The sequence below is a fragment of the Cupressus sempervirens genome, chromosome 2 (assembly GCF_028749045.1).
Source record: "Cupressus sempervirens isolate cs-2001-9-10 chromosome 2, ASM2874904v1, whole genome shotgun sequence".
Lineage (NCBI taxonomy): Eukaryota > Viridiplantae > Streptophyta > Pinopsida > Cupressales > Cupressaceae > Cupressus > Cupressus sempervirens.
This window is the reverse complement of record NC_143119.1, coordinates 110,956,425-110,973,057: the sequence shown is the minus strand read 5'-3', so window position 1 is coordinate 110,973,057 and position 16,633 is coordinate 110,956,425. Positions and strand designations below refer to the sequence as shown.

The window sequence follows — 16,633 nt, the reverse complement described above, 5'->3', positions numbered from 1 at the left end:
AAGAAGCAGAGGATACTGGATTTGTGGATACATAGGCCATGAATAGAGCCCGATGTGCCCTTAAATGTTGCTTCTTCAAGGTTGGCTGTAATACCTTGAGACTCAAAAATTGCTGTCCTCATGGCTAGTTTTGCCCTTTTTATTTGCAATTTTTCTCTTCTTAGGCAGTGAGCAAGCCATTCATTTCTTGTTTTATACCTTTTGTGGTTGCCTCAAAAAATTTCGTGTCATGCTTTGTGATGTCTGCAAGGTGGTATTTAAGCGGTATTTTTTCACACTTTATGCAAAGTCCTAGACATACTTCAAACCTTATCTCTAGCCCCTTAAGGATGCGTGCCTACATACTGAGGCACTATTAGACCCCGTAGCTGACCTAGTTGTGAATGAATCTCTATTTTCCATTTTAATCGAATTTCAATCTACACACACAAATTGAAACCACAAATTAATATTATTTCAATAAAAAAATATAGCAAATGAACTAAATTAGTTTAAATAATTTTAAGCATAGTTGAAACTTAAAGAAAATAAAGTGTTTGAAGTTTTCAATAAAATATGATATTCTTGAGAAAACTATGAAAAAATTTAAAAATCTAAAATTTTGGTGTTAAATCTTGCTCATTATGCGCTAAAACAATTTGAGTACTTAGGAAAGACTGTTATAAAGTTTCTATTAACTTAGATTTAACAAAGAGAAAAAATGATTAAATTTTTTTTTTTTTGAAACTTATTTGTGAATCTGATTTTGCTTCAAAAACCTTTTCAAATCCACTAAAAATCACTCTAAATTCTTGGTAATCACTTTTCAAAGACGTGGAAGTTTATTTTTTGCCCAAACAGCAATATGGCCTTTTGTGTTGTCAGCATCCCTATTTAGTGACTGCGGTTGATAAATAAAGGGCTTATTGCCGATAAATCGGCGATAAGTTCGCAATATATCAGTGATAAAAATTGGCGCTAAAATGTAGCAGTTCATTGCCACACTGATTTTATTTCGATAAAATCACTTATTGTCAATAAATTGGCAATAAGTGCATGTATGGTATATAGTATCATGTCTTTTATAAATCAGATGGGAAAATGTTTTCCAATTTAAATAATTTCATAGAATTATATATAGCCTCAAGCTAGCAATGAATGTACTAAACGTATCTAGGTTGATCATTCTCTCTTAAATGTTCTGTTCTAGTATACTGTTTGTGGGTAACAGGATATCATGGAGGAAAGAGAGAATGTCAATGTCCAATACCTTCTGTTATGTGCTCTAAAATTGTATCTTGCTTGTTTGTTAACAGGATGTTAAGAAGGAAGAAAAAGAGGATGTGTTCACTATAACATTCTCAACTTTATTGGAAGCTGTGTCAGCCAAGCGCCTTTTACACAGGTTTGCTGTCAAAGTTGTTTATTGCCTTAGCTTTATTCTCTACTGGACTTTAATTTGGTTCGTATTCAGTTTATTATAGTGAGAGTACCATATGGTCAAAGATGTTACATCCCAATTTTTGCCCTAATTTTTTTATATTTAAAATATAGCCGTTGAACCAAAATAATTTTTCATGTTCAAGTGAAGTTAGTCGTTGTTTCATCATGGTAGTTATAGCCGTCGCTTTATTTATTCATGTTCATGTGAAATTGAAGCAGTTATCTTAAGACGTTGCATCGATCTAAAGTACTATATGTATTTAAGTTAGTTAAATTTAGCCGTTGTGTTCATATGAAATGAATGTAGTTTTTAGCCGTTGTGTTCATGTGAAATGAATATAGTTTTTAGCCGTTGTGTTCATGTGAAATGAATTTAGTTTTTAGCCGTTGTGTTCATATGAAATGAAAATAGTTTTTAGCCGTTGTTCAATTAGTTAGTATTTATGATGAAATTCCTAATGATATTATTTAACAAATTATGAATTATGTATTGATGTTTTGGCGAGAATGATTGTTTTGAAGGTTGCAGGATAAAGACTCGAGAAGGAGGGGAAGCATTACGAAACGAGGTCATCCGGAAATGGGATGATCATATGACCTAGTTATCAGGAATATCAGGTTTGATCTAAAAGTTGCCATGGCAAGATTGTTAGAGCTTGACAACAAATTTCAAAGTGGAAAGTTACATGAGCTAAAAATAGAATAAAATTTTAAAATTAAATAAAATTCTTACCTCTATTTATTAAATAGTAATATCATTTAATATTATATCACTATCTTGATTAAAATCACAATTAAATATTTGCAAAGTGGCACTATTATATTAGGATCTATAATACAATAATGTCACCTTGCATTTACTTAATTATAATCTAACCAAGATAATAATATAACATTAAATAATATTAATAAAACTTTTTCACCTTTGTTCCAACGATTCATTGTTCCAATCAATGGAATTCTAAATGCATATGAGTCTTGTAACGACAGAAGCTAAAAAGCCATTCAATATCTTTTTATATGTTTTCTTTGTCGTTTTCGGACATCACCAACAAGATATCCGTCTATTCATGGTTTCGCCATAGTATCAGCACTTTACTATTCTGCAACCCGCATTTGTTTATCAGAGAAAGACTATTCGCCTTGTATCCTGAGATATCCGTCTCAAACTCCTTCTGCAGTCATGTTTATCACTCTGTAAAATACATCGACCAACCTGCAATTACCATTATCACTTGCGATATCATCCTGTCTTGCCGCAATATTATATTCTCTGAGCTTCCACGAAATCATTTTTGCATATTCTGATCTTTGGTTCCAGCAGATAACAGAAGAGGCCACTCAGCAAGATCCAGTAACCCGTTTGCATAGCCAAGCCAAGTAAGGATGTGACAAATTGTTTTTATCTTCCAACTTTTACTCGCGTTTTGTCCTTTTTGAGTCGGGTTGATTCAAATATAAGAGTTGCATGCATAGTATTGAGTCTTGCTGTTACTATACGCCCAGATTATTTAAGAATGCCAACAAAACTTGTTTAAATGGTTGCTAATGAAGTAGTTGATGTTATGCCAACTATGGATGTAATAAAAACTTTATGTTCTCATCTTATTCATTGTCTGATATTACTGTTTACCTTCATTTAATTCAAAAATACTTTTGAATATAGACTAAACCTTTATCAAACCACGTATGTCTAAAATCTGTAGATTTTGTCATGAAATGTTCTGTTCTCAAATAAACAACTAGTATTAATGATTAACTCTGAATACCAAGGAAATTCTGAGAATGTAGAGTCTTAATCTCATAAATAAGTTTAAGATGAAACAGTTTAGGCACCAAGAAGACACCGATCTAAAGATCTATTGATGGTCTGAGGTGTAGATGAATTTGATAAAAGAAAAACAAGAATGATATTAGTAAACGATAATACACAAATTAATTTAATGCAAGTAGCTCATGTGATTCCACTTTGATAATTAGTTGTCAAGCTGAGTGGTGGAGATCGGGTTATAAAAACCCACCTCTAAAATCCTTGGCCAGGGCAATAAAAGGCGAAATTGCCACAACAAAATGATCGCGTTGTTGTCTTGAAGCTTCAGTTATTCAACCGAATAGCTGTTGGGACCTCAACCCACCTGAGTACTTTGATGGCTGGATCAATGAATGTCCCAAGCCTGACCTCAGGGTAGGGAGGGCCGTTCTATTAATTTAGAACTTGTGGGGATAAGTAAAAAGGTTTGTGGTTGGGAGGTTAAGCCTACAATAATGCTTCTCCTCTCACCAAAGTCAGAGCTTGGTCAATTAATTGGAAAATTCTCTCAAGTAAATCAGTACGTATCCTTGTTTTAAGTTAGTGTTCTTTATTTTTCAACTGAAAAATTCTTTTCTTGGAAATAGATGTATCATAGTAATATAATATGGTTTTTTTTTAGCATGTTAGATGCAACTTTTCATTTCAACAATTCAGATTAAGGTTAAATATCAACATTTAGATTTAATTTTCGTATTAGATTAGATTTACTCTTTTAAATTAGAATAGATTTAGTTTTAGTTTAGCTTCAGTATTTAGTCTAGATTGAATTTTAGTTTCAGCTGGTTTTTTTTTTATAATGTAAAAAATGAAGAAAGTTGTTGTAGAAAATCCTGATGTTACATATGGTATCAGAGCACTGGGTTCAACATTGAACCCGGGGCTCATCATGTTCATGAAATCTAATAAAGATGAATACAAATACAGGATGCTAGTACATAGAACACCTCGCAAGAAAACCCGACATCCTATATTTCCTTACCTCATAAAAAATATGACTAAGTATGACTATTCTTGTTGCTCTGAGCCTCGAGACGATGAAACTATGTATCAAGCCATACAACGAATGAAGAAGGAAAGGATTCAATGGACCTCGGCCAAGAAGGCAGCATACAGGAACAAATTGATTTAGATTTGGAACGCTCAGCATAGCAATCCTCTCCTTCATTTTCATAGATCTTGGATGGTACGAGACATGTACCAAACTAAGCTAGAAGTTGCAAAACAAAAATAAACATATTCTATGAATGTAGGCAACCTCATTAGAGGAATTTTTGTAAATAAAGGTTTGCTTTGTTGAGCAATGTTAATAAAGATTTTTGCTTTGTCGAGCAATTGATATGTTTTTGCAATTATGCTTTGTCGAGCAATAGATAGAATTTTGTAAATTTGCTTTGTCGAGCAATGGATATGATTTGTAATTAAAGATTTGCATAGTTGTGCAATAAATAAATTAAAAAAAAAAAAAAAAAAATCTTGGCAAACAATGGGGATTAAACTTTTCTTTTGAGCAACAAAAACTAAAATTAACTGTGTAAACTAACAGGTTGAACTTCTGAAATACAACATGAATAACAACGAGGATGTGGAAAATAGAGAAATAGTTCGAGAGAATCAACAAACCTCTAATGAGTTATTACTTCAAATTCTTTAAGAAACACAATTGAAACTAGAAGCAATAGATAAAAGAATGAGTGAGATGGCAGCCCAGAGAGGGCAACATCGCGAGGATATGCAAGAGACACCCAGAGTTGAGACTGAAGTCTCAGAACGTAATAGGACTCCCTCCCCTAAGCAAACTGATAAACAGAAGAAAAAGGAGATTGTGGCTGACTTATCAGCTGATATTAAGAAAATTAAACCTCCTAAGTTCTGTGATACTGAATTAGGGGAGGAAGCCGAGGCGTGGTTGACGGAGATGGAACAATACTTTGAGATTCAGAACTTTTCAGAGACCTCTAAGGCAGTTTGGGGTATATATCAATTCACTGGGGAGGCAGCAACTTGGTGGGGAAACACAAAGGTAGAATTGAACATTATATCTACTGACATAACTTGGGAAAAGTTTGTTAGCATATTTGGAACACGGTGGCTACCTTAAACCTTCTATGACCAGAAGCTCATGGAGTTTCAGAATTTGAAATAGGGGGAAATGTCAGTTCATAAATATTAGGAGAAATTGACTAGACTGCTTAAGTACGTACCCCCTTACCAACTGGATACCAATCTAAAAGTAAGAAAGTTTATTATGGGATTGAATAATAGAATAGGGGGAGCCGTAGATGTCCTAGCTACACGAACCATGGAAGAAGCTTTGGAAAAAGCTGTGCGCCAAGAGCGTAAGGTTAAAAAAGATGATTCTATTTGGGACAGCAAGAGAAAGACCAATTGGAATTCAGAAAGTGCTGAATCTGGACCACCAAGGAAACATTTTAAGGACCTTAAGAATAACAAACTTGAAAATAGAAGCAGTGGAACTAGAGATAATCAAGGAAATCTTCATATAAACAAAAATGACAGGAATAATGAGAAAAGAGGACCACCAGGAGGTTGTTTCATTTGTAAAAGAAATCATTTTAAAAGACAATGCCTAACCTCAATCAGCAACAATGCCCATCCTTGCCGCAACAACAACAGGTTTTTCAACAAAGAATTCATGCAGCCTAGGATAACCAATAGGCAGAGCAACAAATAGGCCCCATTGAAACACTGGGTAAGATTTATGGTAACCTCGTAACTATTCTTATTGATACTGGAGCAACAGAATGTTTTATTTCACCTAAATTATTAAGTAAACTTTCAAAAAGATCTGGTTTTATGGCAAAACCGTGGACAGTCGAATATGCAAACCAGACAAGGGCTAGGGTAGAGCAATGCCTGTTCGAAGCCCAGGTTGACTTTCCAAACTTCTCCACAGAACTAAATTTATACGTAGCACCATTAGGATCTTATGACATTATCATAGGAATAAATTGGCTTAGCGAACACAAAGCTAAGGTAGATTGCCTCGCCAAAACAATAAGTTGTGTGGATGACCAAGGCAGGCCTACAAGTATTTCAGGGGTCAAACATAAAATAAGAGCCCAACAGATTTCAGCAATGCAGCTTAAGAAGTATGGAAGAAAAGGTTGTGAAATATTCACAGTAAAAGTTGAAGATTTAAGGGAAGCTACATTCGAAGATGATTATATTTATGAAGATGGGGAAATTAAACAAAAATCATTTGAAGAAAAATATCCCTATCTAAAAGACTATCAAGATGTGTTTCCTAAGGAACTTCCTAGACTACCCCCTTCTCGGATATTTGACTTCTCCATAGATTTAGTACTAGGAGCAGAACCTATATCCAGAGCCCCGTACAAGATGACCACCATAGAACTTATGGAATTACAGATTCAATTACAGGATATGTTGGATAAGAAAATGATTCGACCCAGTGTCTCACCATGGGGAGCCCCTGTATTATTCGTAAGAAAGGAGGACGAAACCATGAGGCTATGTATAGATTATCGGATGCTTAATAAGGTCACCATCAAAAATCGATATTCATTACCTAGGATAGATGATCTATTTGATCAAATGAAGGGTGCGACTGTGTTCTCGAAAATTGATTTGAGATCAAGATATCATCAACTGCGAATTAAGGAAGCAGACATACACAAAACTGCCTTCAGGACTAGATATGGACATTATGAGTTTACAGTGCTACCGTTTGGATTAACTAATGCCCCTGCAGCCTTCATGAATTTAATGAACAGTATATTTCGCAATTGCCTAGATAAATTTGTGTTGGTATTCATAGATGATATTCTTATTTATTCTAGAAATGAAGAAGAACATCAACAACATTTAGAGATAGTACTACAGAGACTTAGAGAACATAAATTATATGGGAAATTATCAAAGTGTGCTTTCTACCAGAAGGAAATTCAGTATCTAGGACACATAATTTCAGCACAAGGCATAGCAGTAGATCCATCAAGATTAAAGCGATCAAAGAATGGCCAATACCTAGAAACGTGTCCGAAGTTAGGAGTTTTATGGGGTTAGTTGGATTTTACAGGAAAGTTGTCAGAAACTTTTCAAGAATAGCTTATCTAATCACAACACTTCAAAGAAAGGGAAAGAAATTTATTTGGATAGAAAAATGTCAATTAGCTTTTGAGTTTCTGAAGGAAAAACTGACTATTGCACCTATTTTAAGAGTACCCGATCCACAGAAACCATTCGTGGTAATCACTGATGCTTCAGGTGAAGGATTAGGGGATGTGTTAATGCAATAGGGACAAGTCATTGCCTATGAGTCTAGAAAATTGAAGAATTATGAACAAAATTATGCACCACACGATCTGGAATTAGCAGCCATAGTCTATGCTTTACAAATGTGGAGACATTATCTAATTGGAAAACCCTTTGAACTTCGATTTGATCATCAAAGTTTAAAATATATTTTTACTCAATAAAATTTGAATGCTAGGCAAAGGAGATGGTTAGAGTTCTTAGCAGATTATGTATTTGACATAAGCTACATTAAGGGAAAGGAAAATAAGGTTGTCGATGCCTTAAGTCGAAGAAGGCATATTTCAGCAATGACTAAGGTAAAATTTCAATTGAGGGATCAGATTTTACAGCATTTGGAGCATGATGATTTTTATGTAGAAATCAGTTTGGCACTTATTAGAGATCCACAAGACCCCAAATATTCAGATTTTAATTTAGAGGAAGATGGATTGTTGAGATATCGCCACAGGATTTATGTGCCCAATCAATCTGAGTTACGTAGATTAATTCTATGGGAGTATCATTCAGCTCCATATTTAGGACACTCAGGAGTCACGAAAATGTTATCAGATATAAAACCTTCATACTTTTGGAAGGGAATGAAAAAAGAGATAATTGAGTTTGTAGCAAGTTGCCTAGAGTGTCAGAAGGTGAAAGTGGAACATAGATACCCAACAGGACTTTTACATCCAAATGAGGTACCTGAATGGAAATGGCAAGTAATATCCATGGACTTTGTACAGGGGTTGCCTATGACCCGGAATCGACATAATAGTATTTTGGTCGTGGTTGATAGATTGACTAAGGTAGCACATTTTATTCTAGGTAATTTATCCGATGGAGCATCCGAGATAGCCCATAAGTTCATAAAAGAAATTTTCAGATTACATGGGGTACCAGAGAAAATTATTTCAGATCGTGATACAAGAATAACTCTAGATTTTGGCAGACACTATTCTCCGCCTTGGGCACTAAATTGAATATAAGTTCAGCGTATCATCTTGAGACAGATGGTCAAACAGAGCGAGTTAATCAGGCATTAGAGGATCTTCTAAGGGTTTATTGCATGGACCAACATTATCAATGGGAAACGTATCTGCCTTTGGTTGAATTTGCATACAACAATTCATATCAGTCTTCGATTAAAAATGACACCTTTTGAAGCCTTGTATGGCCGTAAGTGCAGAACCCCAGTAAGCTGGAATCGATTAGAAGACAGAGTTATAGTTGGGCGGAAAATGCTTCTAGAAATGGAAGAACAAGTACTTCAAATCCGTCAGAGATTGAAGGAAGCTAATGACAGGTAAAAAAGTTATGCTGATGTGAAAAGAACACCCAGAGAATTCACTGTAGGGGACAAGGTGTTATTAAGAATTAAGCCTCAGAAAAGTACTATTAAATTAGGCAAAAATGCTAAATTGGCCCCCAGATATGTGGGACCCTTTGAAGTTTTGGAGATAGTTAACCCAGTAGCCTACAGGATTGCTTTACCTCCAGCCCTTGCCAGGATCCATAACGTCTTCCATGTGTCCTACCTTAAAAAGTTTGTTAGTCACCATGAACACATGATTGATTGGAAGCTGTTGCAGATACGAGAGCCAGGGGTGGTAGAGGTAAAGCCAACCAGAATACTCAAGGTGCGTAAGCTGCGCTTACGAAATCGAGAAGTAACTCAGTGCAAGGTCCAGTGGGACCAGTATATAGAGGATAATGCTACGTGGGAAGAATATCATGATATCTTTCAAAGATACCCCTATCTATTTTCAAAAACTAGAAACTAAATATTTCTCTTATTTTTAATTTTATTTTTATTTTTCTTTGATATTATTTCATCGTGGACGATGAAAAACCTAAGGGGGTGGGTATGTTACATCCCAATTTTTGCCCTAATTTTTTTTTAGTTAAAATATAGCCATTGAACCAAAATAATTTTTCATGTTCAAGTGAAGTTAGTCGTTGTTTCATCATGGTAGTTATAGCTGTTGCTTTATTTATTCATGTTCATGTGAAATTGAAGCAGTTATCTTAAGACGTTGCATCGATCTAAAGTACTATATGAATTTAAGTTAGTTAAATTTAGCCGTTGTGTTCATATGAAATGAATATAGTTTTTAGCCGTTGTGTTCATGTGAAATGAATATAGTTTTTAGCCGTTGTGTTCATGTGAAATGAATTTAGTTTTTAGCCGTTGTGTTCATGTGAAATGAATTTAGTTTTTAGCCGTTGTGTTCATGTGAAATGAAAATAGTTTTTAGCTGTTGTTCAATCAGTTAGTATTTATGATGAAATTCCTAACGATATTATTTAACAAATTATGAATTATGAATTTGATGTTTTGGCGAGAATGATTGTTTTGAAGGTTGCAGGATAAAGACTCGAGAAGGAGGGGAAGCATTACGAAATGACGTCATCTGGAAATAGGATGATCATATGACCTAGTTATCAGGAATATCAGGTTTGATCTAAAAGTCGCCATGGCAAGATTGCTAGAGCTTGACAACAAATTTCAAAGTGGAGAGTTACATGAGCTAAAAATAGAATAAAATTTTAAAATTAAATAAAATTCTTACCTCTATTTATTAAATAGTAATATCATTTAATATTATATCACTATCTTGATTAAAATCACAATTAAATATTTGCAAAGTGGCACTATTATATTAGGATCTATAATACAATAATGTCACCTTGTATTTACTTAATTATAATCTAACCAAGATAATAATATAACATTAAATAATATTAATAAGACTTTTTCACCTTTGTTCCAACGATTCATTTTTCCAATCGATGGAATTCTAAACGCATATGAGTCTTGTAATGGTAGAAGCTGAAAAGCCATTCAATATCTTTTTATATGTTTTCTTTGTCATTTTTGGACATCACCAACAAGATATCCGTTTGTTCATGGTTTCGCCATAGTATCAGCACTCTACTATTTTGCAACCTGAGTATGTTTATTAGAGAAAGACTATTCGCCTTGTATCCTAAGATATCCGTCTCAAACTCCTTCTGCACTCACGTTTATCACTCTGTAAAATTCATTGACCAACCTGCAATTACCATTATCACTTGCGATATCATCTTGTCTTGCCGCGATGTTATATTCTCTGAGCTTCCACGAAATCATTTTTGCATATTCTGATCTTTGGTTCCAGCGGATAACAGAAGAGGTCACTTAGCAAGATCAAGTAACCCTTTTGCATAGCCAAGCCAAGTAAGGATGTGACAAATTGTTTTTATCTTCCAACTTTTACTCGCGTTTTGTCCTTTCTGAGTCGGGTTGATTCAAATATAAGAGTTGCATGCATAGTATTGAGTCTTGCTGTTACCATACACCCAGATTATTTAAGAATGCCAACAGAACTTGTTTAAATGGTTGCTAATGAAGTAGTTGATGTTATGCCAACTATGGATGTAATAAAAACTTTATGCTCTCATCTTATTCATTGTCTGATATTACTGTTTACCTTCATTGAATTCAAAAATCCTTTTGAATATAGACTAAACCTTTATCAAACCATGTATGTCTAAAATTTGTAGACTTTGTCATGAAATGTTCTGTTCTCAAATAAACAACTAGTATTAATGATTAACTCTGAATACCAAGGAAATTCTGATAATGTAGAGTCTTAATCTTATAAATAAGTTTAAGATGAAACGGTTCAAGCATCGAGAAGACACCGATCTAAAGATCTGTTGATGGTGTGAGGTGTAGATGAATTTGATAAAAGAAAAACAAGAATGATATCAGTAAATGATAATACACAAATTAATCTAATGCAAGTAGTTCATGTGATTCCACTTTGATAATTAGTTGTCAAGCTGAGTGGTGGAGATCGGGTTATAAAAACCCACCTCTGAAATCCCTGGCCAGGGCGATAAAAGGCGAAATTGCCACAACAAAACGATCGCGTTGTTGTCCTGAAGCTTCAGTTATTCAACCGAATAGTTGTTGGGACCTCAACTCACTTGAGTACTCCGATGACTGGATCAATGAACTTCCCAAGCCTGACCTCAGGGTAGGGAGGGCCGTTCTATTAATTTAGAACTTTTGGGGATAAGTAAAAAGGTCCGCGGTTGGGAGGTTAAGCCTACGAGAATGCTTCTCCTCTCACCAAAGTCAGAGCTTGGTCAATTAATTGGAAAAGTCTCTCAAGTAAATCAGTACGTATCTTTGTTTTAGGTTAGTGTTCTTTATTTTTCAACTGAAAATTTCTTTTTCTGGAAATAGATGTATCATAGAAATATAATATGGTTCTTTTTAGCATGTTAGATGCAACTTTTCATTTCAACAATTCAGATTAAGGTTAAATATCAGCATTTAGATTTAATTTCCGTATTAGATTAGATTTACTCTTTTGAATTAGATTAACTTTAAAATTCAGTAATTAGAATAGATTTAGTTTCAGTTTAACTTCAGTATTTAGTCTAGATTGAATTTTAGTTTCAGCTGATTTTTTTTTTTATAATGTAAAAAACTGAAGAAAGTTGTTGTAGAAAATCCCGATGTTACAAGAGAGCAGTACAAGACATGGATCAGAATATTTTAACAGAGAAGAGAAAATAAAGAGATATGCCACTCTCCCTTTAAAACTGATCTGGATGTATAAATATTAACAAGATAGGAGATGTGAGTTTGAAAATACACAGTATCAATATGTCAATTCATGTAGGAATTAAAGAAAACAACTAATAATCAAAGGATATGTTCCACAATGTGAAGATCTCATTTGAGAGGATTTGCACTTTTTTAAAATCTATTTTTGAGTTTTTTTCTTTATCATTTTCTGAAATCATCTAGTCCCTTGGAAAGTATGCTGGAGAATATTTTTTGGTTTATTTTATTACAGATAAATTTCTAATATTTCTAATATAGTTTAACCATCATATTGCTTTGGATAATCTATATCTTTATGATTTATCTATATCTATATCTGTATCTAAATATGTATGCATGTATGTATGTGTCAGACAGATGCAACAACTCCAGTATTTGTTAATAATGTCAGATGACAAATTTGTCTCATTGAGTGCTGCAAAGCTGATGTTTGTATTTAATGCCCCACTGGAGTGCTTCCTGGTACCAGCTGATGTTAGAATTCTTCCATGTTCGCAAAATTCCCTAGATGTGATATAAATATTTAGGTTTAACTTCTGATGAATTCTAGTATAATGCTTTCCAGCCTTTTCTCTATTGGACAAAAATTGACATGTGCTCCTGTAGGCTAATCTCAAAGAGAAGGAAACATGGGCATTCCAGGGGCTTTTAATCTATTCGAAAGGATTCAGGATGCTTGTCTTTAATTCACAATGCAGGAACAAGTTTATCAAAATATCAGGGCAGCTCTTTTGCAGCAAGAGTTTTATTTTGCATGGACAAGCAGGAAAACGTTGGATTATATTATCTTCTGATGTTGAGAATTTTTCTTCCATTATGTTTGTGACACCATCTTCTGTTTGTCTAGGGATGTTTGTGCAATACAGCTTATGGCTCTCTATCACTTTTATTTTATCACTTTTTAATGGTCATGTATTGATTTGTCTTCCCTAGTTGCTGTTTAAGATGAGCAATAAATGCCCAATCTTTGACATTACGAGAAATAATAGTGGTCTTCATGAATCGGGCAATCAGTGAATAGTGTTACGGAATTTTATTAGTCACAAGAGTGCTTATGAAAGGGAGACACACTCTCCTTATATAGGAAAAAACGAAGAAAGTTTCTAAAAAGGAAATATAAACATACTAAAACAACTAACTGAGATATTAGAAACTACCTAAAAGACTAAATAATAAACTAAATACCTACATTACCATTAATATACTATTAAATGCTTTATTAAAAAAATAGGCAATAAAGGTCGAACCTCGAGCATTTGTATGTCTTGGATGTTCTGCAGATCATACAAACAAGGAAAAAAAAAGAAGACAAATAGGGAACTAATGCATTGATGCATGCTGCAACAGTGTTTTTGATGAACATTTTGAGATTTGATTTCCCTGATCGTAGATTCTTGCTATTGTAATGTCAGTGCAGGACTGTAGGATTCATCCCTGGTGATTATTGATAATGTTTAGAAATAATTATGGTGGCCTAGGATTATAACATGCAGTCCAGCCAAATTCTCTTAGTTAGTTGTTAACTCTTTCTGATGGATTTGGATGGTACGTTATATTGACACTATAATCTCATTGGAAAATCTTCTATGGTGCAGATCATTTGTTCGGGGTAAGCAAATTACAGTAGATTATTCTGTCTGAGAGAGACCTTAATATCTCAATGGTGTGGAATCACCATTGCTGCTTAGCAGGTTATAGTTCATTATCTTTGAAGTTCTTCCCGGGATGGTTTTGTGAATTCGTTTGTATTTATAAATAAATAATGATGGGTTTCTGTTATTTTCTTGCCTTTTTATACTAACAAAGAAAACTCACATTCTTGTTTGTAGGCTACATGGAACCAGCCTTGATGAGCAGATTGTATGTGACTATTCTCTGAGTAGGTTTGCCTTGGGATAGTTGTGTAAGTAGTTTGTATATATTTATTCAACTGAGGGGTTTCCTCAAATTTCTTGTCTATTGGTGCAATCTAAACAAACTCATTAAGTGTAGGCTAATTATGTGTGAAAATGCCACAAAATCTTCGGGTGTTATCCTTGGGGATGTTTTGATATTTTTGCTGTTTTGTTTGTATATTACTAGCAGAACAGTCTCATCTTCTTCCTGAATTGGAGGCTAATGAGCGTTGAATGTATTTTCTCTCTCAGAACTATAGGAGATCCTATTGTGTTTTAATATTTATTCCCAGAGCTGTTTGGAGTTATTATTTCCAACCCTAACTTCTCTTCTCAAGATACAAGTCAGTATGAGCATACTTCTACAAGGGCTGAAGACTCATTCCAACCTTGTCTGTATTTACCATTTTACTAGCATACTCATTTTCTTCCTCAATTGGAGGCTAATGAGGGTTGAAGGTGTTTTTTTGTCCTGTTAAAGAATCAGAGGATCTGATCACGTTTTATTGTTGTGGTGTTTGGAGTTACTCTTGAAGCAACACATCATTCCTCAAAGCAACATGTGATTCAATTTGAGCGTTGAGCTGTTTTCTCTAAGTAAATTTGTGTATCTTATGTTTTAATGTATTGATGTCATTATAGTATTTAGTTTGAACTAGTTCTTCTATGCTAGTTTTTATATGGTATCTCTAACATCTTTCCTTTAATTTCACACCGCATTTGCTTCATATGGATTTTGTTGGAAATGGATTTGGGTTCGCTTCTTCCCTTATAGAGAGTTGGTTGCATTGCATCAACAATGCAAATCAAGAAAATCTTTCTTTAATGAAACTTAAGTTTAGAGCATCATAGTTATTGTAAAAGGTGACTCATAATTAAAATTTTTTCCTCATAGTGGGCTAGCCTGTATGCCCAGTTTTCAAAAAAGTAGTACAAGTGGTAGGATGTTAGCAAGCCAAGGGGTTTGTTTGCAGATCGGTTTATCAGAGGAGAAGCTGAGGAGGGAGCAGATTTAAACAATTCTCTGGGGATAGGAACCTTAACGCAGCCCTCTTCAGGAAGGTAGTTTTCTTTAGAGCATAATGACTGTTTTCTTGAACTGTGGAGAGGCATGGTTAGACCTCTCTCTACAAGTATCAAGAGAGATCGCACCACAAACCTGTACAATCCTGGCTGCAAGAATGCTTCATATCCCTTTGTTTATTGTTCAGATTATTCCAATTTTTTTTTGAGTGAAGTGGGAGAGTGCCATGTATCAGTTTTCTGATTAAAGTGGGAGGGTGCCATGTATCAGTTTTTTGATTAAAGTGGGAGGGTACCTTTTAGGATCAAGCAACACTACTGAAATGATAAAGCATGAAAGTAAAACATACACAAGGGGACTCATAACAGCAAGATTTTTTCTCAAGGAAACCCTGGCCAAGGCAGGGTCTGAACCCACAAGATGATGCACTGATTTTAACATATCCTTGTTAGAGAACCTGACCCTGTTAGGAGTTGTTATATTACATTTAGTACATAAGTCCCTTTTAGGAGACAAGACCCTCTTCAAGGTCTGCAACACCGTTAGCAGTTGAGAAAACAAAAAGAGAGCTCATTGCTCGAAGGTGAAGGTAATGCCACCTTCTGGACACAGTCCAATAAAAGAAAGTATTACAATAAAAGTAGAACTATATACAACATCACAACGCCAGATTAGTCTGTGAAGCTTGCATCTGCTCTGATCCAGCATCAAGGCTCGCACATAACACCATATCACACATACACATCCTCGCATACCAAAAAGGACTTTCCTTTTTACCTTAATTCTTTTATCTAGTCAGCTTCACCAATCACTGAACAAAACATGTTCATACGCTGACCAAAACAATATTAATCCGTGCTATCCAAGAGTCAAGGCCTTGGATGCCCTCCCACTACTACTAAGCAATTGAATTGGCAAGGCAATTCAATTTGCCAAGCCAAAATATCCGAACAATAGATCCGTCCCGAAACACTGTCATCCTGGACCTGTTATAATTCATATCACCATAACTTGCACTATATTACATATTAACACAAGCGGCCATAATAGTAGTTCATATATTATCATATATATTGACTTCCCAAAATTGTAGTCCTCAGTTGTCGCTGACTAAAACTGTCCTGCATACCGCGTTTCCTTCCTAGACTTACACATTTTTCCCATATATATCATATCAAAACTGATTGCCAACACAAGCGATCATATCAATGAGTTATGTTGCTGTCAATGACAACATCTGATCGCTCACCTATCACTCACTTGTCAAAGGCCTTCTATCAATTTTGTGAGTAAAGTGGGAGGGTGCCATGTATTAGTTTTGTAGCAGCCTGTGCTGCACCCATAGGCTTTGAAGTCTCCTCTGGTAGTTGAAATTTCATTGAGGGAGGCCTCAACTTGGTGGTTACTAGGCTGAGATTCTAGCCCCAATTATCATTTTCCCCTTACATCAAACATGGTAGTGCAATTCTTTGTTAGTATCCAAAAATTAAAAGTAAGGATTCAAAGACAATTTAAGCTTCTTGATGAGCTCCACCTCTAACAAACTTATTACATACCCCAATGTTCTCAGATTCCACAAT

At 34.7% G+C, this 16,633-nt stretch overlaps 1 protein-coding gene across 3 annotated transcripts in view; it reads left to right on the top strand.

Moving 5' to 3' along the window:
• The window catches only part of LOC149571271 (uncharacterized), an 80,221-nt gene extending 65,684 nt beyond the window's left edge, over window positions 1-14,537 (top strand). Inside the window, exons 9-12 of one of the 3 annotated variants that reach the window (XM_089812829.1) lie at window positions 1,296-1,384; window positions 13,730-13,825; window positions 13,964-14,037; window positions 14,220-14,537. In XM_089812829.1, coding sequence (XP_089668955.1) covers window positions 1,296-1,384; window positions 13,730-13,775 — 135 coding nt within the window. In that variant the 3' untranslated portion in view covers window positions 13,776-13,825; window positions 13,964-14,037; window positions 14,220-14,537. Of the gene's footprint in view, window positions 1-1,295; window positions 1,385-13,729; window positions 13,826-13,963 lie in introns of all 3 variants that reach the window. The other 2 variants (XM_089812828.1, XM_089812827.1) reach the window with 2 other exon arrangements.
• The last annotated feature ends 2,096 nt before the right edge of the window (window positions 14,538-16,633 follow it).